This window comes from Homarus americanus, unplaced genomic scaffold (genome assembly GCF_018991925.1).
Source record: "Homarus americanus isolate GMGI-L3 unplaced genomic scaffold, GMGI_Hamer_2.0 scaffold30108, whole genome shotgun sequence".
In the NCBI taxonomy this organism is placed as follows: Eukaryota; Metazoa; Arthropoda; class Malacostraca; order Decapoda; family Nephropidae; genus Homarus; species Homarus americanus.
The window spans coordinates 128,137-152,673 of NW_024748109.1; the positions used below are offsets into that span (position 1 = coordinate 128,137).

General features: G+C 41.1%; 1 protein-coding gene across 7 annotated transcripts in view; it reads right to left on the bottom strand.

Moving 5' to 3' along the window:
* The window catches only part of LOC121880008 (FERM, ARHGEF and pleckstrin domain-containing protein 1-like), a 98,858-nt gene that overhangs the window by 34,000 nt on the left and 40,321 nt on the right, over positions 1-24,537 (bottom strand). Inside the window, exons 2-12 of one of the 7 annotated variants that reach the window (XM_042386941.1) lie at positions 19,146-19,283; positions 16,589-16,775; positions 15,612-15,735; positions 13,470-13,557; positions 11,831-11,986; positions 11,037-11,042; positions 9,940-9,966; positions 7,785-7,933; positions 7,047-7,121; positions 6,137-6,240; positions 3,998-4,228 (exon numbers count right to left, since the gene is read on the bottom strand). In XM_042386941.1, coding sequence (XP_042242875.1) covers positions 3,998-4,228; positions 6,137-6,240; positions 7,047-7,121; positions 7,785-7,933; positions 9,940-9,966; positions 11,037-11,042; positions 11,831-11,986; positions 13,470-13,557; positions 15,612-15,735; positions 16,589-16,775; positions 19,146-19,283 — 1,285 coding nt within the window. Of the gene's footprint in view, positions 1-3,997; positions 4,229-6,136; positions 6,241-7,046; positions 7,122-7,784; positions 7,946-9,939; positions 9,967-11,036; positions 11,043-11,830; positions 11,987-13,469; positions 13,558-15,611; positions 15,736-16,588; positions 16,776-19,145; positions 19,284-24,537 lie in introns of all 7 variants that reach the window. The other 6 variants (XM_042386940.1, XM_042386945.1, XM_042386942.1 and 3 more) reach the window with 6 other exon arrangements.

The window sequence follows — 24,537 nt, forward strand, 5'->3', positions numbered from 1 at the left end:
GCAAGATTAACCGCATCCTTAAATCTATACAGTTATGCAATTAAGCAAAGAAGAAAAAACCTTTAGAGCAGGTGTTTCCCCATGATGATAAGGTGACAATTGAAGTGTTAGGTGAGCAAAGTAAGGGATCGTGACACGGTAACAGACAGTAACAGCACATATTCAAGAGTTATTCCTGTAACAAATATGTAATCTATAAAAAGAAAGAGAAAAAAAATGTACTAAAAGCTATTCCATTCTCCGCTATCAGTTTGAGCAGTAAGACCCGCAGTGGAAAGGTTTTCCCTACTCTCATGGAGATGTCCCCCTCGTACCTCAAACTCTATGGCCACTCGGTGTCTGATATCGAGGGCCTGGGCTCCGTCATACTTAGTAATAGGCATTTCTCTAGCAATAGGAGTTGGGGGTGTTAGAGGAGGACTGGGACTTCTAGATAGGGATGGAGGTCGCATGAATGGTCTAGGGGGTGGAGGCGGAGGAGGTGGTGAGGGAGACGATAGCTCCCTCCTTACTCGTGTGGGAGTTTTGGGTTTAGAAGAAATTGGTTTCTCCTTTACTCCTGATGTTCCTGGCTCTTCCTCCAGCTCTTCCACATACTGTATATCATCTAGCATCTCAAGATTATCTTCAGGTTCTTGAAGTGTGTGATTCTCCTCAGAGGCTGACTCTGATTCAGAGACCTCATGAATGCCCTCAAACTTAACAGGAATATTGTCATATATTCCTTCACTACTCTGATTCACTCTTTGGTTTATTTCCATATAATAGGTTTCTATGTGACTAAGTTCTGTGTGAGGATTCTCCAGGAAAGCAGAGCTTGGAGGGGAAGGAAACTCATCACTCTCATCTCCTGGCACAAACTCTGGTAGATCTCTAAGGAAGAACTGTGTTGCATATGGCTGGGGAGTTTCCTGTTCCGCATTTAAACTTGTTCTCCTATCACTCTGATTGTCATCACTGGTGGAATTAGAATAATCCGAAGGTAGTTCTCCTTGTTGTTCTTCTGAAGGAATTGAAGGAAGTTTTTCCTCAGTGGGCGTGGAGATTTTACTATCCGTGTGCTCAGGCTCTGGCTCAGGTAAACCAATATGGTCCTGTTCATGTTCCTGCTCGGAGGTCGTACTTCTCTCACTGATACGAGATAAAGTGCGAGAGGGGAAAGCGTAGCCCATATCAATCTGTCGCGTGAACGGTTGGTAATACTCCGGCTCTTGGTAATCGTCATGGTATTCGTCAGGTTCTGATACAAGGTCAGGGGACTGTGGAGACTGATCGCTCATTTGTGCATGATCATCCTCGTCGTCATCATCCTCAAAATAATCTCGGTCTAGGTCTTCCTCTGTCCCTCCAACGGCACCAATGGCATCTTCCTCATCAAGTACGTGTGTGTCACCACCCACTGCACCTTCTCTACCTACCAAACTCTCATCCCCCTCTACTTCGCCCTCTGTGTCTACTGATTGTACACTGTCTTCTTTGGCTATTATCACTTTCTCCTTTATGAATACTTCCTCATCATCATCATCTTCCTCATCCTCTTCATCATCTTCCTCATCATCTTCCTCATCATCATCTTCTTCTTCTTCTTCTTCAGGTTCTTTGGTTACAATTACCTTGTGTTCTGTTATTCCTTCAACAATCTCTATCACCCGAGCTCCTGACACCGAGGCAAAGGCTTCTGGAACTTCTTCGGGCGGTATGAGAGCTTCAGTGAGTTCATCCATGCTGATAAGTGAATCGTCGATCATTAAACCATCAAAAAAATTGTTCTTCCTCTCAATATCAGAGACTGTTGGGCTCTTCTCTGATGCCGAGGCCATGGTAGACGAGGATGTATCTGGCTCGAGGGAATCGGATTCTCTCTCTGGTTCAAATTCAAAAACAGGAGCATCAAAAAAAGGAGACCTCTGCCCGGGTTCAATTGATATCGAAGTTCTTCTTCCTATATCAGAGAGGGAGGGTCTCCGCTCAGATGACACAGATCCTCTCCTCTCTGATGATACCGAACTACGACGATCTGAACATATTGAGCTTCGTCTTTCCGAGGACGACGACGACTTTCTCTCTTCTCTATCTCTGTCATAAGGAGATCGTCTACCTAAGTCATGAATTGACGACCTCCTGTCTGTCTCTAGAAAGGGCGATTTCCTTTCAGAATCATGTAATGAAGATCTGCGCTCTCTGTCTGGCAAAGGAGACATGCATCCCAGTTCCTGAATTGATGGTCTCCGGTCAGAGATTGGGTATGGAGATTTTCGACCAATATCATGAGCGGACTGTCTTCGTTCCCCCGTCATCGAACAGCGTCTATCGAGAATTGATTCGTCTATTTCTTCTATGCTCATCTGGCTATCCTTGGAGCCAAGCTTGTTCAGTCGTTCATCTGGAAGCCTGAACCTCTCAATGACCGTGCGTTCAGAAGCATCACTCTCGTCGATCCTTCTCTCCCGGGATGTGTCTGTAAGATCCATTTCTCCGCTCGATGGAGATTCCTCTTTCACCTCCGGGGGTGGTGGCAAAATTTCAAAATCAAATATACACGGTTCTCCCTTCTCTTCTATAACCACAATGATCTGATCTTCTTGTTCTGATTCCTCATCCAAGTCCTGTATATCTTCCTGATCATCTTCCTCTTCATCACTGCTACCCCGAACTCTTGTGATCAGGTCCATGTCTGCAGGGCGTGGAAGAAACTGCACCTGCTCCTGGGAAGGGGTCAGGTCATCATCGTCTTCCTCCTCTTCCCGTACCTGCTCTGGGGGAGGAGGTATGGGATGTGGTATCTCTAAAGGGGAGCATATATCACTGTCGGTATTGCCCCCCGAGTCACTTCCCCGTCCTGCTCCATACATGTGGAACATCGGCTTTTTGTGAAGAGCAGTAAAATCCATACATCGGGGTCGTGTTTGAGAGGAATAGGATGTAATACTTGGAGGACTTGTCGAGGTACTTCGCCTGTGCTGAAGGAAATTACCGTGTTGAAGGTCCATTGGTCTAGGTGTGGTAGAAGATCTTGTGTGAGAGGAGAGCGATGAACCACCGTCACTTTCACAAGAACTCATTTTGTGGAGACTTTCTTGTGATGAACCGTAGTCAACGTAGTGACCCATCTCCTTGGCCGCCCTCATGCTGGCAGAAAGTCGAGTTGTCATGGTCATTGTGCTTATGCTCGTGGAATCTCCCACGTCACGTAAACTTTCGTGAGACTCTCGACCCACTCTGGAGTGACTGCTCGAGTGTGACCTACCACTAATACTCTCTGGAAGGCTCTCCTGACGTTCTAAGCCACTGAGACGTGAATGAGAAATTTGGCTAAACATTGAGGTATTGTCTGTGATGGTGATGGTTCCAAGATGGCGGGTTGTTAAAATGTATCCTTTTTCACTTGTAATTTCACACACACTATTTTCATGAAATTCTGGACTACCTGGACTTGCAAGATCCTCATCATCATTCTGGGACGGCCGGGAATCCAGAGGAAGTTCCAAAGTGATTCTAGAACTTGCTCGACTTCCAGCTAAACTACGTGACAAATTACCAGATTGACTGCTACTATGAGTTCTTGGAAGGCTGCCAGTGTAACCATTTGTCTGTTGCTTATTAGTACTGCTACCGTGACTGCGAGGAAGGCTGCCGGTATAGCTACTTGCACGACCTCTACTACTGTTATTATCTCCTTTGAGTTCTGCCCACTCAAGACCCTCTGTACTTCCCACTTCACTATTGATCATTAACTTAGAACCGGACCTACTGGGGCCCCGAGAGCTCGACTGTGACCCCGCCCACTTACCTCCCTCCCTTTCAATTAGCTCATAGGATTCATGCGATAGATTATCCCCACTATCATCTGTTGGTTCTTGATAATGACGGTTATCAACAAAAGAATAATCTTTTATAGATCCCTCCATGAGAGCAGGGTTTGAGTTCAGTTGCTGTCGTGAGCACATGGTAGAGTTAGTGTCTAAGGAGGGTGCCCTCTGGTAGTGGCGGTGCTGACCTGGATGATGGGGGTACTCAGGGTCGTGACCTCGCTGAGGACTGGAGGTAACCGATGTCTCCGGAGAGAGGGTGTCCTGCCTGGAGGGGGTCACGCTAGGGGTCTCGAGGTCTCGGGTGTCGAAGTCATGAAGGTCGGCAGTCTCGGTCTGAGTGGGTGACCCAGGGGACTGTGGGTCACCGGTGGAGGCCAGGGTCATGGAGCCACACGATAAAGACACAGGTGTGCCAACTGTAAAATACAACCAAGTTAGTAGAGCAGCCAACAGCACCTACAGATAAAACTGAAGATATTCTATTCAATTTGCCATTAATGAGACAGATGTTAATTAAAAAAACATGAGGCACCAAGTCTTACTAATGATTATAAACAAGTAGTAATAATAAAAGCTATTAAATTAAGCAGTAGTAGTTAAGTCTGCTAATAACTAAAGAAAATTAAATTATATGTTAGTTACCTCACTTTAACTAGAAGCTACAAATATTAAATCACTTCCTTTGGTGTCAATTAAACTATCCTACCAAAAAGAAACCATTATCTCCATCTAAAACACATCCACTTTGCATCAAGCTTATTGTTATGCCATAACGTCCACGTCTAGGTAGTAGATCAGTTGTCCACCAATCACCCGAGGTTGTAACATCATGGGAAAAAATGAAGTTAAGTGGTAGTCAGAAGGAAAACATTTGTCGTTGTGGTCTCTGTTTTCTTCTCATGGTATAATTAATTACTATCTTTCTTCCATACCTAAACAAGATATATAATCCCTGTTGTTTATGTCTCATCTTATACCACAATACAGACTTCCATTACTTGGTTTTCTATATATATGCATCTCATCTGTTGTGGGAACCTTCCTTCCTTCTCCCATTTACAAGATATTGTACTAAGCAATATACATTCTCTCGCATAAACAGGGCATCTCACTTCCTTACGGTGCTAGTGAAATTCTTTGTTCCTCTTCCTAAAATTTTAAACTTTATGTAGTATAAATAATTGTCTACACTCGTTTTGCTTTACTTAAAAATCATGTTCAATAAATCTCTCTGTATCCAAGCCAAAACACAACCAGGTTTAAGAAGAGAGACCCATCGCCACACTCGGATATCTATTGAACGTAATAAAATCCTTATGATTCTACTCTGAAAAAAAGATGGAATGGATGAGTTAACACGGAACGGAGAATAGTGGATGGGTTAACGATTGCCTGATCCTGAAAAAAAAAATTTTTTTAATGAAGACTGAGGGAAAACTTAGGTATAATGCCACCAACTGCATCCTTGTCTGCAAAACAAAATGCCAAGCCAAATAGAACAACTCCTTTTGCCTCATTATGACACCATTATGGCCTCCTGTATTGACCTGCCTAAACTCCCCTGTGACCAATATGGGAGATAGGGCACTTAGCTTGATTATAATCTGGTGAGTCCCTTAGCTTGTTTATAATCTGGCCAGTCCCTTAGCTTGTTTATAATATGGTCAGTGACTTTGCTTGTTTATAATCTGGTCAGTCCCTTTGCTTGTTTATAATCTGGTGAGTCACTTAGCTTGTTTATAATCTGGTCAGTCCCTTTGCTTGTTTATAATCTGGTCAGTCCCTTTGCTTGTTTATAATCTGGTCAGTCACTTAACTTGTTTATAATCTGGTCAGTCCCTTTGCTTGTTTACTTCCCAAGGCCAAGACTGAAACCAGGACTTACTACCCAGGGCCAAGACTGAAACCAGGACTTACTACCCAGGGCCAAGACTGAAACCAGGACTTACTACCCAGGGCCAAGACTGAAACCAGGACTTACTACCCAGGGCCAAGACTGAAACTTACAGGACTTACTACCCAGGGGCCAAGACTGAAACCAGGACTTACTACCCAGGGCCAAGACTGAAACCAGGACTTACTACCAGGGCCAAGACTGAAACCAGGACTTACTACCCAGGGCCAGGAACTGAAACCAGGACTTACTGGGCCAAGACTGAAACCAGGACTTACTACCCAGGGGCCAAGACTGACCCTCCCCCCCCACCCCCCCAAAAAATTTTTCCTAACCTATAAACTTGACAACCAATACACACAACTCATATCAATCTCGTGCCAGGTAAAAAAAAAAACCTACGACACAAACGACCCCAAAAAATACTTACTACACTGATTGTCACCGAGAGGAAGGAGAGGTTGTGCTGAGATACTCATGCCAACGTTGCTCACGCTCGTATGTACAGAGGGAGAGTGTCGAAATGACTGTGATCTGTTAATAAAAGGGATCTTACTTGTGCATTTGAGGAACTTTGTACTTTTTGTCTAACTTTTGCATTTTGGAACTTTTTAACTTTTCAAAACTATACAAGTAACTATTGTATCGTACATATAATAGTACTGTACAGAGTATTTAAAAAGCTTTATTCAAATCTACTGATGTGTTTTAATATATAGCAAAAATACTTCATAAATATAGGGTCAAATTATATTACATCAAAGTAACGTACAGTGATATTTCCGTAAGCCGGAACAATTGGTGCAGAGCACTTCCGGGAATGAGAGATTTCTGGGTAACGAGACGACTCTCTCAAAGCCGGAAAAAATCCCACATCTCCGGAATTTTCCAGGGAACGAAAATATTTTCTCGGAAGTTCCAGTAATTGCCAATTACATTATCTCTCGAACCCGGAAAAATATCCCCCATCCCCAGAATTTTCCAGAATTTTATGGGTACTGGAAAATTTTTCTTGGAATTTCCAGAAAATGCACGTGATTTTCATTTCTAAAACCCAGAAAATCGTTCCCAAAGCCGGAATTTTTCGGAATATTCCGGCTTTGGGAACAATTTTTTGACAAAATTTCAGTTCCGGCTATAGGAGAGTTCCGGGTTTGAGGGATTTTGGTTAACGGAGATATCACTGTACTGTATTATCACATGGATATATCTATATATAGAGTCAAATAAAAACTACAGTTAGCTGTATTGGTGACTATTACTGTACTGTAATTCCAACCTAACTACTGTACTGATGGATAACCAAGATACAGAACATCATTATTACTGTACTGTAGTACCTTTGAAATGGAGCTCTTTTTACATAGTTATCTCTGACAAACTCTTGAACTTGCTTCTGTGTCCTGCCGCTGTATCTGTTGGGAAAAATAAACAAGACATACATAAACAAGTTACAAGGCATAAATAAACAAGCTAGAAGACATAAACAAGTTAGGTCCTTAACATAAGTTTGTCTTGGCTTTTGGTAAATAATTTAGTCCATTATCTATACTTTCCAATTTCTCTATTTTTTCATTTTTTCCTCCTCTATTTAAATTCTCTCTTTCTCTCTCTCTCCTTCCCCTTTCTCTCTCTCTATTCAAAGTCAGTCACTTACCCTTACTACCATAACACCCCCTTAAAAATCTGACACCATCATCTGTCATTCAGTCATGTAGTTCACTGGTGTCTTCCTTCATCCTTATTCATCCTCCTTCCTTATACCTGCCTTCTTCATCCTTATTCATCCTCCTTACTTATACCTGCCTCCTTCATCCTTATTCATCTTCCTTACTTATACCTGCCTCCTTCATCCTTATTCATCTTCCTTACTTATACCTGCCTCCTTCATCCTTATTCGTCTAAATAAACACAATACTGTATATATTATACATACAAAAATAAATATTCTTGTAATAAAATGAGCCACTACCAGAAAATGTCACGTCACCTCACCTCACCTAACCACAATTCGATAACATTAAATAACAACAATACCCATCATTTTGTGCCCTGAAGTACTGTACACAGAGACTCACCTAAATGAGGATCCCCTTGACAGAACTCTGGTTTTTTGGCGTGGGACTTTTTTAACTTGGGAACACCGGAAGAACCCATGGTGCTCCACACATTTTTTCCAGAAATTTTTGCATTCGTTTCGGCCGTCAAAGAAGAATTCAACAATATCCTTGTAATAGCCCTGGAACATTGTTTGCATTTGTTAAACTAATTTAGGAACAAACATTTATACTTCTCACTGAGCTTAAGGAAATTTTTCACTACATGTACTGTACTCTCTGCCTGACAAGAATGAAACTTTGCTTACAATTCTCTCTTACACAAATGCTCACTGTTCTTATACAATAGTTGTAAAGTTTTAATGTTTTCTTTATCTAAACATCATAACTATATTCTGAATCAAAATCTTCAATATTCAAGTTATAGTCTCAAAATTTTTTTTTTAAATATTTTACAAATCTCAGATTGAATAATTAAGAATTTTACAAAGACTTCCCATTTTTAATCCTTTATAACCTAATCCATTACAGTATAGATATAAACAAAGAAAAACTACACTCCCAAAAATAAAAAAAAATTAGACTAGACCAGAAATAAGCACTGCATATAGCACCCATATCACTTGTTATGACATCTATAGGGTTAAGGCAGTTAAAATCATTATGCCCCTTATTATTATTATTACATGGGATCCAGTACTATTAACCATCCTCTTAAGCACAATATACAAGTGAGTCTACAATAAGCTCATCAGATAATTAATAGATCTATGACAAAAGAGAAGAGTGTTGAGAGTAAAAGTGTAGGATCGAGTGAGTTGGGGTGAATAAGTGAAATGAGATCTACAGTTGAGAAAGAAAAAGAAGATGTATTCAAACTAAACTTAATTTCACTTCAATGTCAACCTAAAACTCATGCAGAATGAACATGCATAGTTACTTTCAAGTACTTTTTACAACATTTATCAAGTACAACCAAACTCAGACATTCAACTACTATATGGGTATAACCTTTCTCTCTCTCTCTCTCTCTCTTACTTCTTCATTGTATCTTACTGAATGAACTGGTTTTTGTTATTCTTCCATTAATCATCTTTTTCTACACATACCCGTTTGTGGATCTACTCACTCCTCCCTTCTCTGTTCTTTAACCTCATGCACCGGCACTCTACCCACCATCACTCCATTCCATCAACATAATCTTACTTAGAAAACTATTTCCATTATCTATCCACCTTCATCACTCTTTGACACCTCTGATATAAATACTGTCAGGTACTCAAATCGTTTATGTCTATTCAACGATAAATAAAAATCGTGTTATCATTTGCATCGATCTCAAGCTCTCTTTTCTTCCTTAGATACTGTAGTTACCCTTAATACAGGAATATAGTATACAAATTTGTTCAGTTTTGTATTATCATAAACTCTCCTCCTACCTATGTACAGTCACCCACAAAAGTCCTGTCACCTATCCTCCTGAACCGCGAACCCCAAGATTCAGACTCGTTAAACCCGAAGCAGTAGACTGATGCATTATTCTGTCCATAAATGCTTCGGGTTCATAAGTCTGAATCTCGGGGTTCGCGGTTCAGGAAGAGAGGAGACAGGACACACAGCCTTACATATACACTCCTCATGGTCATACATACAGTGTGGGGGGGAAGGAAAACATTCATTCTTTCCTTCATAAATAACTAGAGTAATGAAGTAATGAAGAGAGAAATTTGTCATTGTGTATCTTCAATTTATACTGGTACTGTATTAGTTCAAATCATCTGATACCACCGCTAATTAAAGCATAAAATTACTATACTAACAAAAGGCTGAATGCATAAATAATAACAAAATTAAAATACCCTGTTAAGTACATAAACAATGATGTGAAAACCACACCAAAAAACTGGCTTCATGACGAGTGTTAACAAAATATAAATAACAGCAATCATGAGTATTTTAATTAACTACATCTTGATAATAACTAAAATAAGAAATAACAATTACATTGACTAATAATCACAAGAGATGGTAATCACACCGTCTCTTGTTCTGTAATAGTCAATAACTGGATTTATTTTAGCATATCAATCAGAAATTCTTTTTTTCTTTTTTTTACGAATACATCATTAATGAAGGTTTTATTTATTTTTTATATAGGAAGCTGGGGTCAACACACCTCTGGCCACCGTCCTCCATAAGGCAGCTTGAAGAGATGAAAATCAGTCTTACTACTATTGTCCAAAGAATGTCTCCCTAAGCGTAATATTTCTTCACAACTTGAGTTATTGACAGGAAAAGTTAAGCATCGCACACCTTGATATTTATGTACATTACTTGTTAATTTGAAGAAAAATACTGGCTACAAGTATTACAAATCTTTTTCTCTTATATTATCTGAATTAGTTTAACAGCCCAAGTATGACCATTACCTTATATCATGCACGTCATTACGGTTAACACTAGGCCCATGTAATTATCGTTTGGTGACTTGGTGAAAGGTACAATGCAAGATTTTACGATGAGTGAAGCAACCAACCGCAGCATAGCCAAGACATTGTTGGAACTATAGTGTACAGTACAACTACTCTCTATTAATGCATAAATGGAATGTAAGGTTTGGACACGTGACTGACATGTAAATAATGGTACGTCTAGAAAACAACGAACTGTATTGTTGCAAAAAATATATATAATATATCCTACAAAATACATAAAAGTTTAAGATTTATATCAAACACAATTTACATTAACCAGTCTGTCTCTCTCTCTCTCTCTCTCTCTCTCTTGCTTATAAAATCATCCTTATTTAGTGTTACGTTGCTTTTGTATTTTATATATACTGTATATATATATATATAAAAAACAAATATTTAAAGGGTATTTATTTGTAACATCTGCAAAAACAAAAATAAAAGAGAACTCAACAGCAAAAAACAAGACCACCAGTAACATCAGTATCTCCTTAACATGTATATATAAAAAGTTATTATCCCAATTTTGATTCTTAAAGCATTTAGGTGTGATCAAACAGCAATAATGGCAAGTCCGACCTGACCCTCAAACACGAATCGACCGGTGACACCTCAAAATAATTTTACAAAGATGATACTGTATATATTAATTCACTAGTTCCGATTACACCAAAGACGACGCCATTATTGCTACGAATCTACACCATGCCAGTGTAGTAACGGCTGGCCGACAGTTAGTAAGTTAGAGACATGCGGTAGGCGGGCTGACAAAAACACACAGCTGATTGACACGTTACACTACCTCGCCCTGAGTGGGGGGGGACGACCAGCCAATCACAAGGGGGGGAGGGGAAATAAGAAATCATGTTGAAATTCTCTGTAAGTTACTAATGATCTCAAGTTATAAATTTTATCATATAAGTAACAACAATAATATATGCAGTATAACTATAGGCACATTATGGTATACAGTATATATTAAAGAATTTTTTGTTTTTTTTTTAGTTATATTATTTCATGGTATATCAGCTATGTTTGTGACACTTATATATATATATCAACTACATATACTACAAAATTATATGTTTATTGATATGACCTGAAAATCATTGAGAAGCTTTTATTCGCTGTATTACAATAAAACAAACGCTTTAAAACTGTCTGTCTAATGTTACTGAATATACCGCACCCATCTGACCTTTACCGGATAATGAAGTAATATTCTAAAAGTTATTCTCATAAAAGAGTTTATAAAATTGTCATGAATCCCAAACAAAAATAATAATGCCCAAACACCAACCCCAAGAGATTTGTACTTCAATCTCGTAGTCCAGTGATGACAAGTCACTACATCTTCGAGAAAATAAGAAGTAGAAATTATTGATAAAAAGCTACAGAAGAATATTAACTTGACTACTAAAGTGTATCAAAATATGCCCACTACAATGAGAGCTTTCTAAAAAAAAAAAAAAGGAAAGATAAATTAAAGGAAAAATAGATGACTGATTTTCAGGAGCATATACAGTATACTTTAAGACACAAGAGGTATAACCACATCTATCCATCTACAGGCTTACTTGTGTCAAATTTACTTACATATCCTTCTGGATGTAATTTGGTTAGGAAACGTTTTCGCTTGAAGGAAAGTTTTCTTATTTTGGCCCAAGAGAAGGTATTTATCTTTGTGTAATTTTGGAACACCAGAACGCCCATGTGTGCCACTGCAAGGTTTAGGGGCACTCCTTCATTATCCTGTGATAGAAAAAGGAAGCATTGCATGAAATAACTTAAACTCCTAACACACAAATTTCTCTTCCCCCAACTATTCTACAAAGACCCACAGCTAATTGTTTTCACGTTACATAATCATTGCTACTGTTCAATCAATTCACTTCGCTGCCCCTTTTTTTATATCACTTAGAGAGCTCAAACACCTATCACTTCTTTAACAATTACCACAAAAGGACATAAATCAATGAGGTTCCCCGGCGCAAAACTCGGTCTTCAAATGGCAACACATAACGAATATCCTCCACATTATTACAGGAGAGGACAAGGGAACTATACAGTACAGTTGTACCCCACTTAACGCGGTCAATAGAACCCAGAGGGTCCCGCGTTAAGTGAAATCCTCGTTAAGTGAACAACAGAACATATGGGATTAATTCCAATAGAAACCGGCCCGACCCCCAAACTCCACTTTTTGAAGACACATAACTATGTTGTAGTAAAAATAACATCTTAATTTTATGATGGTACATGCACACAAATAATACTTAAGAGAAATAGAGAAATACAGTCACCAAGTTAATGTCCATTCAAATAATGGACTCAACTCCCTCCCCCTCTTCTCACACTACACTGCCGGCTCTTCCCTCTGAGAAATTTTTGGGGGAAAACTACTAAATTTTAATAAATAATACCTCAAACTAAAGTTAGGATAATACAATTGACATTGCTGGATTCCTTGTAAGACCAGGAATATTTTGAATATAAATGTCATATATTTTGCACAAAAGATAACATAGTTACTCAGAGAAAAAATTTTATCTAAAATTTGTATGTCTAATGCAAAATATATGATGTTCATATTCAAAATGATCACCAAATTATAAGAATTCCAGCAATGTAAATTATATTCTGGCCGGGTAATTTGTATGAATTTTATGAGCTAAAACAGGCAGTCAGGCAGGGTGGCGGGTGGGGCAAATCTAAAAATAGCGTCTCGAGCCGGACACTCACCGCGTATATGTGGAAAAAATCCGTGTTAAGTGAAAGTTCGCTTCTGGCAAGGCACCGCGTATATGAAAAAACGCGTTAAGTGAAACCGCGTTAGGCGGGGTAATACTGTACTCTTAACTCCACCATTGGCTCTTCCCCTTAGACATTTTAACCTGCTAGTTTGGTATACTGTACTTCCTTAACCTATCATTACCCCTCTATGGTTTGGTAGCAACTCAAATGAACCCCAGTTCTAATAGGTCCTGACACCATCCATTAGCAGTGAATAAGAATGAAACCCATTAGAACTTGACCCTACTAAGACAGGGCCAAAATCCTAATGGTTAAGTTTGTTGGAGGTAAAAATAGTTTAGTGTTTAAGTGTGATAAAATATCTATAACTCACATCTACAAATGGAAAAAGGTTTATTTTATCTTTAGTGTTTAATAATAAAGGATTACTGTACCACATTAACAAGCCTCGGAGCCTGAAAATACAACTCCGAAGACCTACCTTTGCTGGATGCATCTTTATACCATAAAATTCACATCTTCTTGCAGTTTCCAGGAGGTTCAGATCAGCAGCAGCTGGTGTCATGCCCCTAAAAAATACACATGTAAATTGTTATTAAACGTCTCTCTAAAAATAAATAATGGATACAGTATTTCACTACAAAGTCAAAGTAATAAAAAAATAATAATACCCTCAAACAAAATGGTAATGAACAAGGTATAAATATTAGTAATCGAAACTACATAGAAATAAAAAAGTTAATGAGAGATAGCAATGCATGTTTGTCCAGTGATCAAGACTATGGTGCTAAAAATACTGAACTATTCACTCAAATTTTAAGCTTAAAATACACTACCTAACCAGAGGAAGGGAGGATATGAGACGAATTATTGGGTTATTATCTGCTTTAAGTCACAGTTAGGAGGGGAAATGTCCTCAAGACCCCCACTACTCTTGGGGGAGGAGGGGGGGGGTTATGGTACACAGGATAATATTTCAGTGGATGATCAGCCAAGTAGTGGTGGTAAGAAAGAGAGAAAAGAGAGAGAGAGAGAGAAATGAGAGGGAAAGATAAAGAGGAAAAGAGAGAGAGAGAGAGAGAAAGGGAGAGAGAAAGAGAGAGATCCAATATCACAGTACAGAAAATGCAAGAAGATAACTTAGCTGTTGAAACTGGACAAGACATACAGTGAACAGTATAGTACTGGATCCAACTTTACAGTACAGTATATGTTTATTACTTATCAAAACACATTAAAAATCTCATTAGAAAATATTTAGTATTATCTCCATTTCAAATTCCTTCGATTACTTTATATTGCGTAAGAATTAATCAGCCAATGAAAAAAAGAAAACGACAAATGCAATAATCTAAAACTATTACATACCAAGGCACAAAATATACCTCGACCTTACCTTAGCTAAATTGTGAAACAGATACTAAGAACAAGTTTAGCCGTTATAAAAAAAAACTGACACACTAGATTTCTCTGCCTGAAAGCATCCCCCCCACCCCCATCACCCTCACTATAAGACACATACTATAAAGGAACTACCCCCCCTCCCCACCCCCACCCTCCCCTATCTTGGCAGTGAGCCCAGGCCAGTGATACACAACATATACACAAACCCACACAAACATTTGATACACAAACCCACACATACACCTGCGACGGTAAGGAAGTATCTGGTTAAACCTTACAATGCAGCAGATGTTTTGGCCAAATAGGGATATCATTTATTTTTTTACTGCTAATGTGGTAAATTTACTGTTTTATTTATCAATTACTTTCACAATCTAAACCAAACTAGCTATAAATTAGGTTAAGTAAGGTTACATTCGGTTAGGTAAGGTTATACATACATATATATTCATTTATACACACAGACATTCATGTACATACACACACTTGTACACATACACACGACCTCACCCCTTTACCACAGCATAGTCCGAACACTTCTCTATATTGCCTCTCAACTATTCATATAAATTCAGCCATTTGTCGCATAAAGTTTAATATTTAACCAGAAAGAGATTGAATTGTGCAGTATAACTTGGGTATCAATGTCACTATTTCATTCTCCCTAACAGTCCTCCCTCCCTTGTGACCTCTCCCCCATCCCATGACCTCTTTGCAAATCTCTCCCCCCCCCTCCCATGACCTCTTTCCCAATCCCCCTCCCATGACCTCTTCCCCTCCTGTTTGTGACCCCTCATCCCTCCCTTCATGACCTTTCCCCCTTCCCCTTGTAACCTCTTCCTCCCCCACCCCTCCCCCTTGTGACCTCTCTCTCTCTAACCCTCCATGATCTCTTCCCCAATACCTCCCCTAGGCCCTAACATCATTGACTAATACCCCCCCCCAACCCAGGATCCTCCACCCCACCTTCAGGCATTTGTCCATACTGTACCTCCTTCAGTAAACCAAGTTAAGACTACTGGACTATAAATGGAAAGAAAGAAAGAAAGAAAGAAAGAAAGAAAGAAAGAAAATAAAATTAAAAAAGCCCGGAATATCGTCCCAATTAACACACACCCCCAAGATAGTCGCTAAACCCTTACTTCGCAGCATAGAAAAGTTTACACACTGTCAAGAATATAAACTAGAGCCCAGACAGTCATCCCTCTACTATACTCACACATGTTTTTTGTGGTTATCCATGATTTTTCTCTCTAACTCTGGATCTTGAGTGGGAACGAACTTGTACAAGGAGAGGTAGCGATGGTCGGGGTAATCCTCTTCTACAAAGTCTCCACATTCGGCTAAAATAAAGTAAGAGGGAGTGAGTTTCGTCGATGTTATTCTTAGAGACTGGCGACGGTTAGGTCTGGTAGTTTAAGTTTGCTATACCGTAGATTATTAGTTATAAATTAAAATAATCTAAAATAAACAAAGGTGAGATATGTCCATTAAAAGTATATATTAAAAAAATAAATGATGACAAATATGAAGAGAAAGAGTTGAATACTGTATAAACCTAACTCAAGTCAAAATCAATTCTATTCTGGTTCAATAAGTCTTACTCAAGTTATAGAACAGACACAGGCCAAACAGACACACAAGGGTAACATATTTCCAACCAATTCAAATATATTGGGCATAAAAACTATATCAAACACCTATACTGCCAGGAATTTATTGAAATATAAAGATTCTTTGAGTGATGAAAATTACCTGATCACTTGCCTTTATCAAACTTGGAGCTAAGACATTAATGTATTTTTTAATAATTAGGCTATAACTTCTTCGTTCAATGTACAGTATTCCTATAACACTGTTCAACATCTTATCGTAGCAGTAGTTTTTGTCAGTTTGTAGATACACTAAATCTTACTTAACCTAACCCATCCTAACTTTATTTGACCTGACCTTACCTAACTTCACCTAATCTAAACTAACCTAACCTGACTTTATTTGACCTGACCTGACCTGACCTGACCTCATCTAACCACCTAATCTAACCTAACTTCACCTAATCTAATCTAACCTAACCTAACCTACCCTTAGCAATTACTGATAACTCGGCCCACAACGTTATCTCAAGACCAGCATAACAACACACTGTACACAAGAAACACCTACAGACAGATGAACCAACGACCACGAACAGTTTACCTTGAACGATATAGGAGGCCATGAGAGCGGCAGTGTTGTCGTTACACATGAGCCAACCGTGGGCAAGGTCTCGCTTGATCTGGAGGGCGAAGAGGTAGCGGGTATACTCCTCCTCCAGTTGGGCGGGATCGGGGGTGTAGAATTTGACGCAAAACCTCAGCACTGGCTCCACTTGACTCAAACAAACCTGTTGGATATATTCTCCCATTATAATGAAATCACATGAGTCGTTATATTATCTTAAAAAACGGATTAAGTCGCAATGTATCGGATAAATGGATAATTGTAAGTGGTTAAAATGAAGACTTAAGAAGGTGTGTTTATAAAATTATGTCTGGGTTAAATGTTATGAAGATCTACTGTTTGTATGGATGGTTGAATAATGTGTGTATGTGTGTGTGGATCATGGGTGAATAATGTGTATATGTGTGTACCATGGGTGAATAATGTGTATGTGTGTGTACCATGGGTGAATAATGCAAGTGGATGTGTGTACCATGGGTGAATAGTGCAAGTGTTGGCTACCTATACAGGGATTGGGTTCTGACAGGTTTGACAACACCTCCAATCCTACACTACATGACTCAACTTTTTACAAATATTTACTAGTACTGTTGTGACTCGCCAAATACATGTACACTGATAAAACATAAGAAATCAGTCAGTTTTCAACATTTCTTTCTTACTTTTTTAAAAGAAAAGTCATGAATAATGTCTTCAAGAGATAAGCTATGAAGTTTATCACTTTCTATGCACATAATACTAAGTGCAGACAGCTTGTCTTGTGTCACTGTTGCTCGCAGCTCATTTTTAATTCTTTCTAGTCGTGAAAATGATCTTTCACCTGAGCAGTTTGCTACCACTAGACTTAAAAATAGCCGTAGTATTGCTTCAACATAAGGAAAAGCTAAATGAATCGTGTCTTGGAAGATGACCTGATACAGATCTTGGTGGCACAAGTGTCCGTTTCCTGAATGGTTTGTCTTGATATAAACATGGAAGTGCTTTAGTTCTCCGGTGAGATTAACATCAACATCGTTTGGATAATCTTTCATCAAAATTTATACAGCTTCACGCAGCTGTTCCTCTGAAGCTTCTAAATCAAGTAAAAATGAAAACTTGCGAGCAGCATAATTGTAAACTGTTGCTCTTCTCAGCCAAAGTGGGAAAAATGTCACCATGGATCTGAATATTAAGGAGCTGACACTTCTTCTCAGTCTATCTATAGATATATAGCATAATTAGCTGCATGTTAATTAGGTTAAATCATTACTTAAATGTAAATTATAATAAAACTGTAACAAATTCTGAAATTTTGAGAGGCCCCTTCAGACTGTGAGGCCCTAAGCTGTAGTTTGTCTAGCTTACAGTATACCTAAATCCAGTTACTGTAACTCGCCAAATACATGTGGTGACTCGCCAAATACATGTGGTGACTCGCCAAATACATGTGGTGACTCGCCAAATACATGTAGTGACTCGCCACATACATGTAGTGACTCGCCAAATACATACACACTCCCCTTACAATTTAGGTCAAGGAGCTGGTTTTATCAATCTATATAAGTGAGTCTAGTCCCTCCCTTCCCCCTCTAACCACCTTCTCATGTTACTGCTTCACTCACTGCATTTGTCCTTCCTACCTCCCCTGGCCGAGGTAATCCCAAGGTCGTAAATGAGGAGAAGGAGGAGAACAATGAGGAGAAGAACAAGGAGGAGGAGGAGGAGGATAACAAGGCGAATAACTAGGAGGAAAAGGAGGAGGACCATGAGGAGGAGAAGAACAAGGAAGAGGAGGATAACAAGAAGGAGAAGAACAAGAAGGAGAATAAGAAGAACAAGGAGAAGAACAAGGAGGAGGAGAAGAACAAGGAGGAGGAGAATAACAAGAAGGAGAAGAACAAGAAGGAGAACAAGGAGAAGGAGAACAAGGGGAGGAGAAGAACAAGGAGGAGGGGAACAAGGAGGAGAATAACAAGGAGAAGAACAAGGAGAAGGAGAACAAGGGGGAGGAGAAGAACAAGGAGAAGGAGAACAAGGGGGAGGAGAAGAACAAGGGGGAGGAGAAGAACAAGGAGGAGGAGGGGAACAAGAAGAAGGAGGATAACATAGAAGATAACAAGAAAGAAGGGGTTAGAGGAGGAAGAGGATGAAGAGAAGAACAAGGAAGAAGAGGAGGAGGAGAATACGAGTCAGACATAGACTAGCCAGTGAGCCATTAACAGGTTCCCCCAGAGCCCAGGTGTGTGTGTGTGTTTTATGATGATGTCTCATGGGGGTCACCTCTGGTCTAGTCGCCTACCCCCCCCCTTGACCACCCCACTACCTCTTACAACCCTCCTCCATTACCTCCTTGACCTCCACAACTTTCCCATTACCTCCTTGACCTCTTACAACCCTCCAGAATTACCTCCAACACTAAATACTATAACAAAATGTATTATTATTATTATCATTATTACTATTATTATTTTTTGTCATCTTCATAACTATTATTATTATTATAAGAAATGACCTACCTGTAGCCTCCCTCCCCACACACCTCGTCATCACCCACCTGTCTGTTCATAGGTTTCTCAAGGTCGAGCCAGTAGCGAGTGTTGCCATCTGTGTATTCCAGGCCAAAGTAGTCTGACTCCAGTAGGTTTAGCTGGCGGCAAACCTGTTCTAGCAGCACCGACGCGCACGCTTTGCTCTGTGGGGAGAAAAATAATAATGATAAATAATATAAATAAATAAATAAAGGCTTTACTCTGTACCAATGTGAAATATATTTAATAAACTCTTTACTGCATCAACACAAAAAGATAAATTGTATTAAAAAAAAAACTCATGTACCAAAGGTTAATATTTAAAAGTTGCTAACCACAGGAAATACAATAGTGAAGAATTTATAAGGTTTTTGCAGTGTATTTCTCATGGTATAAAATTTCACTTTACGATGACGAATGAACTATATAGATTTCCCAAGACTTGTTCTCGTTCACTTTAGCTATAACACCAGGGCTCCTCAATGTGCTCTAGCTCTGCCATCAATGTTCATCAACCTCTGAACAGCACACCCACACTACACCCACACTACACCCACACTACACTCACAGCCTACAGGTGATCAGCGCCACACAAAAGATACATTAATTACATGTATGGATTAGATAACACAAAAGATTAATTAAGGAGGGGGACGGGTGGAGGAGGGGGAGGAGATATAGGAGGAGGAGAGGTGCGCAGAGGAGAGAGAGGTGGAGGGAGAGGGGGAGGAGAGGAGAGATAGGAGGAGGGTGGGGGAGGGAGAGGTGGAGGAGGGAGAGGAGGAGAGATATAGGAGGTGGGGAGGGAGGAGAGGTGGAGGGAGAAAGACTGCCATCCTCTCGAAAAAAGAATGTATTATTTAGCATATCTTCACACACACACACACACACACACGTTATTAAAAATCTCAACACTTCAGCCATATATACCTCCACAACACCATACCCTACTCCAGCACTAATTCCTACCTCCAACACTAATCCCTACACTCAACACCAATCCCTACCTCCAACATTAATCCCTACACCTCCAACACTAATTCCTACCTCCAACACCAATCCCCTATCTCCAGCACTAATCCCTACACTCCAACACTAATCCCCTACCTCCAGCTTTCATCCCTACCTCCAACACTAATTTCACACCTCCCAGCACTAATCCCTACCTCCAACATAATCCCTGCCTCCAACACTAATTTCTACCTCCAACACTAATCCCTACACTCCAACACCATACTACCTCCAACACTAATCCCTACAACTAGCCACTAATCCCTACACTCAACACTACATACCCTACCTCCAACACTGTCCCTACACTCCAACACTAAATCCCTACCTCAACACTAATCCCTACCTCCAACACTAATCCCTACCTCCAACACTAATCCCTACCTCCAACACTAATCCCTACCTCCAACACTAATCCCTACCTCCAACACTAATCCCTACCTCCAACACTAATCCCTACCTCCAACACCATACCCTACCTCCAACACCAATCCCTACCTCCAACACTAATCCCTACCTCCAACAATTCACAATATTTATCGAGTAGTTTAGGATCCAATTATATTATGTTATTTATATTTGATTATTATTATTTTTTGGGGGGAACATTTAATCACACACGTCGCTTATTGGACAGAAAATCAATCAGGCTCATGTAGATTTTTCTCAATGTCTGTGTGTGTGTGTGTGTGTGTGTGTGTGTGTGTGTGTGTGTGTGTGTGTGTGTGTGTTGTGTGTGTGTGTGTGTGTGTGTGTGTGTGTGTGTGTGTGTGTGTGTGTGTGTGTGTGTGTGTGTGTGTGTCTCGTCGTCCTTAGCGCCGCATACATGTACACACACACAGGATGCGACATGATGAGACAAAGTGAATACAAATACTGTGTACACATAGCTGGTGTAAGTACTGTTTACACACACACACACACACACACACACGATGGATGAGATACACGGACAGAGGCAGACAGACACATATAGACTTGACATGGCTAGCAGTGTAGAGCATGACCTTTGACCCACGAGGGAACAGAGGAGGAGGAGGAGGAGGAGGGAGGAGGAGGAGGAGGAGGAGAGAGAGGGCGGTGAAGGAGAGAAGGGGAAGGGTGAAGAAAGTAAGAGAGAGAGAGAGAGAGAGAACTGCCTTGCAAGGACATATCCTGTTAAAGCTGATTTCTCTTGTAATGATCAAACTGCGGCCTCACACCTCCCTTATACCCTCACCACCACCCCTCTACTGCCTTACACCCTCTCCCCTCATGCCTTCCACTACCTCTCCCCTCCTACTGCCTTACACCCTCCTCTCCCTCATACTGCCTTACACCACCTTACTCTCCCTCATACTGCCTTACCTTAATCTCCCCTCATACTGCCTTACACACTCTCCCTCATACTCCCCACCTCTCCCCTTATACTGCCTTACCCTTCTCTCCCTCATACACCCCACACCTTACTCTCCCCTCATACTGCCTTACACCATACTCTCCCCCATACTGCCCCACCTTACTCTCTCTTGCCTTACACCACCTTACTCTCCCCTCATGCCTTACACCACCTTACTCTCCCCTTACTGCCTTACACCACCTTCTCCCCTCCTTGCCACACCACCTCCCCTCATGCTGCCTTACACCACCTTACTCTTCCCCCTCATACTGCCTTACACCACCTTACTCTCCCTCATACTGCCTTACACCACTTTACTCTTCCCCTCATGCCTTACACCACCCATTCTCCCCCTCATACCCTTACACCACCTTATACTCCCCTTATACTGCCTTACACCACCTTACTCTCCCTCCTTACCTACCTCTCCCCTCATACTGCCTTCCTTCTCTCCCCTCTGCTGCCCCACACCTCTCCCCTCATGCTGCCTTACACCCCTTACTCTCCCCTCATACTGCCCACCACCTTACCTCCCCTCCTTTGCCTTACACCACCTTACACCTCCCTCATACTGCCCCCCACACCTCCCCTCTCATTCTACCTCTCCCCCCTCCTTACCACAACACCTTACTCTCCCCTTATACTGCCTTACACCACCTTACTCCCCTCATGCCTGCCACCTCCCACCCTCCTCCCTCCGCCTTACCTCTCCCCTCATACTGCCTTACCACCCTCCCTCCATACTGCCTTACACCACCTTACCCCCCCCATACTGCCTTACACCACCTACTCTCCTCATACTGCCTTACACCACTGCCCCACCCCCTCATGCCTTACACCTACCTCTCATACTGCCTTACACCCCCTCTCCCTCCATACTGCCTTACACATACTCTCCTCCTACTGCCTTACACCACCTTACTCTCCCCCTCATACTGCCTTCCCACCTTACTCTCCTACTGCCACCACACACCTCCCTCATACTGCCTTACACCACCTCTCCCCCTCATACTGCCTTACACCACCTTACTCCCCTCCATACTGCCTTACACCACCTTACCTCCCCCATACTGCCTTACACCACCTCTCTCCCTCACTGCCTTACCACCTTACTCTCCCCTCATACTGCCTTACCTCTCTCCCCTCATGCCTTACACACCTTACTCTCCCCTCCATACTGCCTTACACCTTACTCCCTCATAACTGCCACCCTACCTTACTCTCCCCATACTGCCTTACACCACCACCTCCCCCTACTGCCTTACCTCCTCATACTGCCTTACCTCCCTCATGCCTACCCCTTACTCTCCCCTCATACCTCCTTACTACTACTCCCTCCTTCCCTAAAGGGGAGGAGGAACAGGACCAAGAAAATAAAGAGAGAGAAGAATAAAGGAGACATAAAAGAAGAAAGGAAAGGAGACGGAGGAGGGAGAGAAGAGGAAGGAGGAGAGGAGACAGAGGGGGAGAGGGAGAGAAGAAGGAGGAAGAGGGAGGGAAGAAGGTGGAGAGAGGAGGAGGAGAGAGAGAGAAGGAAGAGGGAGAGGTAGGAAGGTAGTGAGACGGAGGAGGAAGAGGAAGGAGGAGGAGGTGGAGGCAGAGAGAGGGAGAGAGGAGGAAGGAGGAGAGGAGGAGGAGAAGGTAGTGGAGACGGAGGGAGAGGAGAGAGGAGGAAGGAGGAGAGAGGAGAGAAAGGAGGAAAGAGAGAAAAGAGACGGAGGAAGAGGACACATCATCTCTTAAAACACTAATATGCTTCAGTTTACGCATGGTAGTCTAATGGCCACAATTTATTCCACCTGATGATTTTACTTTTGCAATATCTCCTCCAACCAACTTGCCTTGGGAGGAGGTAGGTGGGAAGGATGGGGGATGGGAAGGAAGGAGGAGGAGATTGGAAGAGGGGAGGAGAAAATAGAGGAAGATGAAGAGGGAGGAGGAGGAGTGAAAGAAAGGAAGGGAATTCAACCACTATCAGCAGAAGGTAAAGCAGTGAATGGACTACAGGTGGAAGGATCTCCTGCAGTTAGCTCCATTTTCATTCAGTTTGTTTCAAAGTCATCATCACAAGTAACTTTCTTATCTGTGGGCCAGAAGATACCCTCTTTGACTATAGCATCACTGAGCTGTGAGAATCCCCCAAGTACGACCCATCACCTTGTTTGTCCACAGCCTTCACAAACTCTTCATTAGTCTCAGCAATGTGTAAAGGAGGTAGAAGTACATCGTCTGGGTCTACCAAGGGGATATTTTAACGTTGCTTTTACCTGGACAAACTCTTCTCTCTTTGGCCAGTCCTTTGTGTTGTAGTGTTTTTCTGTTGCTCTGCTGTCCCATGAACACAAACAACAATATTTCGTGAACCTCTTGAAGGCCGAGTAGAAGGGCTATAACCTTCAAATCGCCAGATCTGCCATCTATACTCCTTGTATTTAATAGTCAGTATTTTCTCTATACTCTCAAACGTTTCCTTCAAACCTACAGAAAGGACTACTGGACCTGAGGGCTTGGTTTATACAACAATACTGTTTTAAACTAAACTTGGAGGAATCTATAAAAGCCGCCATTCCTTTGGGTCATGTTTTTCTCCCAACTCTGACGTCAGTCCATCTACATCAGTACAGAGGGAATCCTGCATACTGTAGAATGAAGATAATGTAATATTTATTTTCCTAAAAACCGTAATTCTTGTGTTTCACTAGCAAGTTCCCTCCTGCAGTCTTGATGCTAAAAGTTCCTCCTGCTATTTTGACAGACGGAGATCACGTACAAGATCATTAAGTTCACTTTGTTCTATAAGATGTGGTTCAATGGAAGTCTGGTCAACAAAGGAGGATCTGGATGATTCTGGGATTTATTCCTCAATTTCCTCATCCGAAGTTGAGAGCTCTTCCAAATTAGCCGGTGGTGCAGGTATAGGCAGTCCTTCTCCGTGAGGAAAGGGCCTTATTGCCGAAGATGCATTAGGATACTCAATTCTGTGTTTTTTTATTCTTGGAGAAGTCTTCAGTTTTGGTAAAACAAAGGTG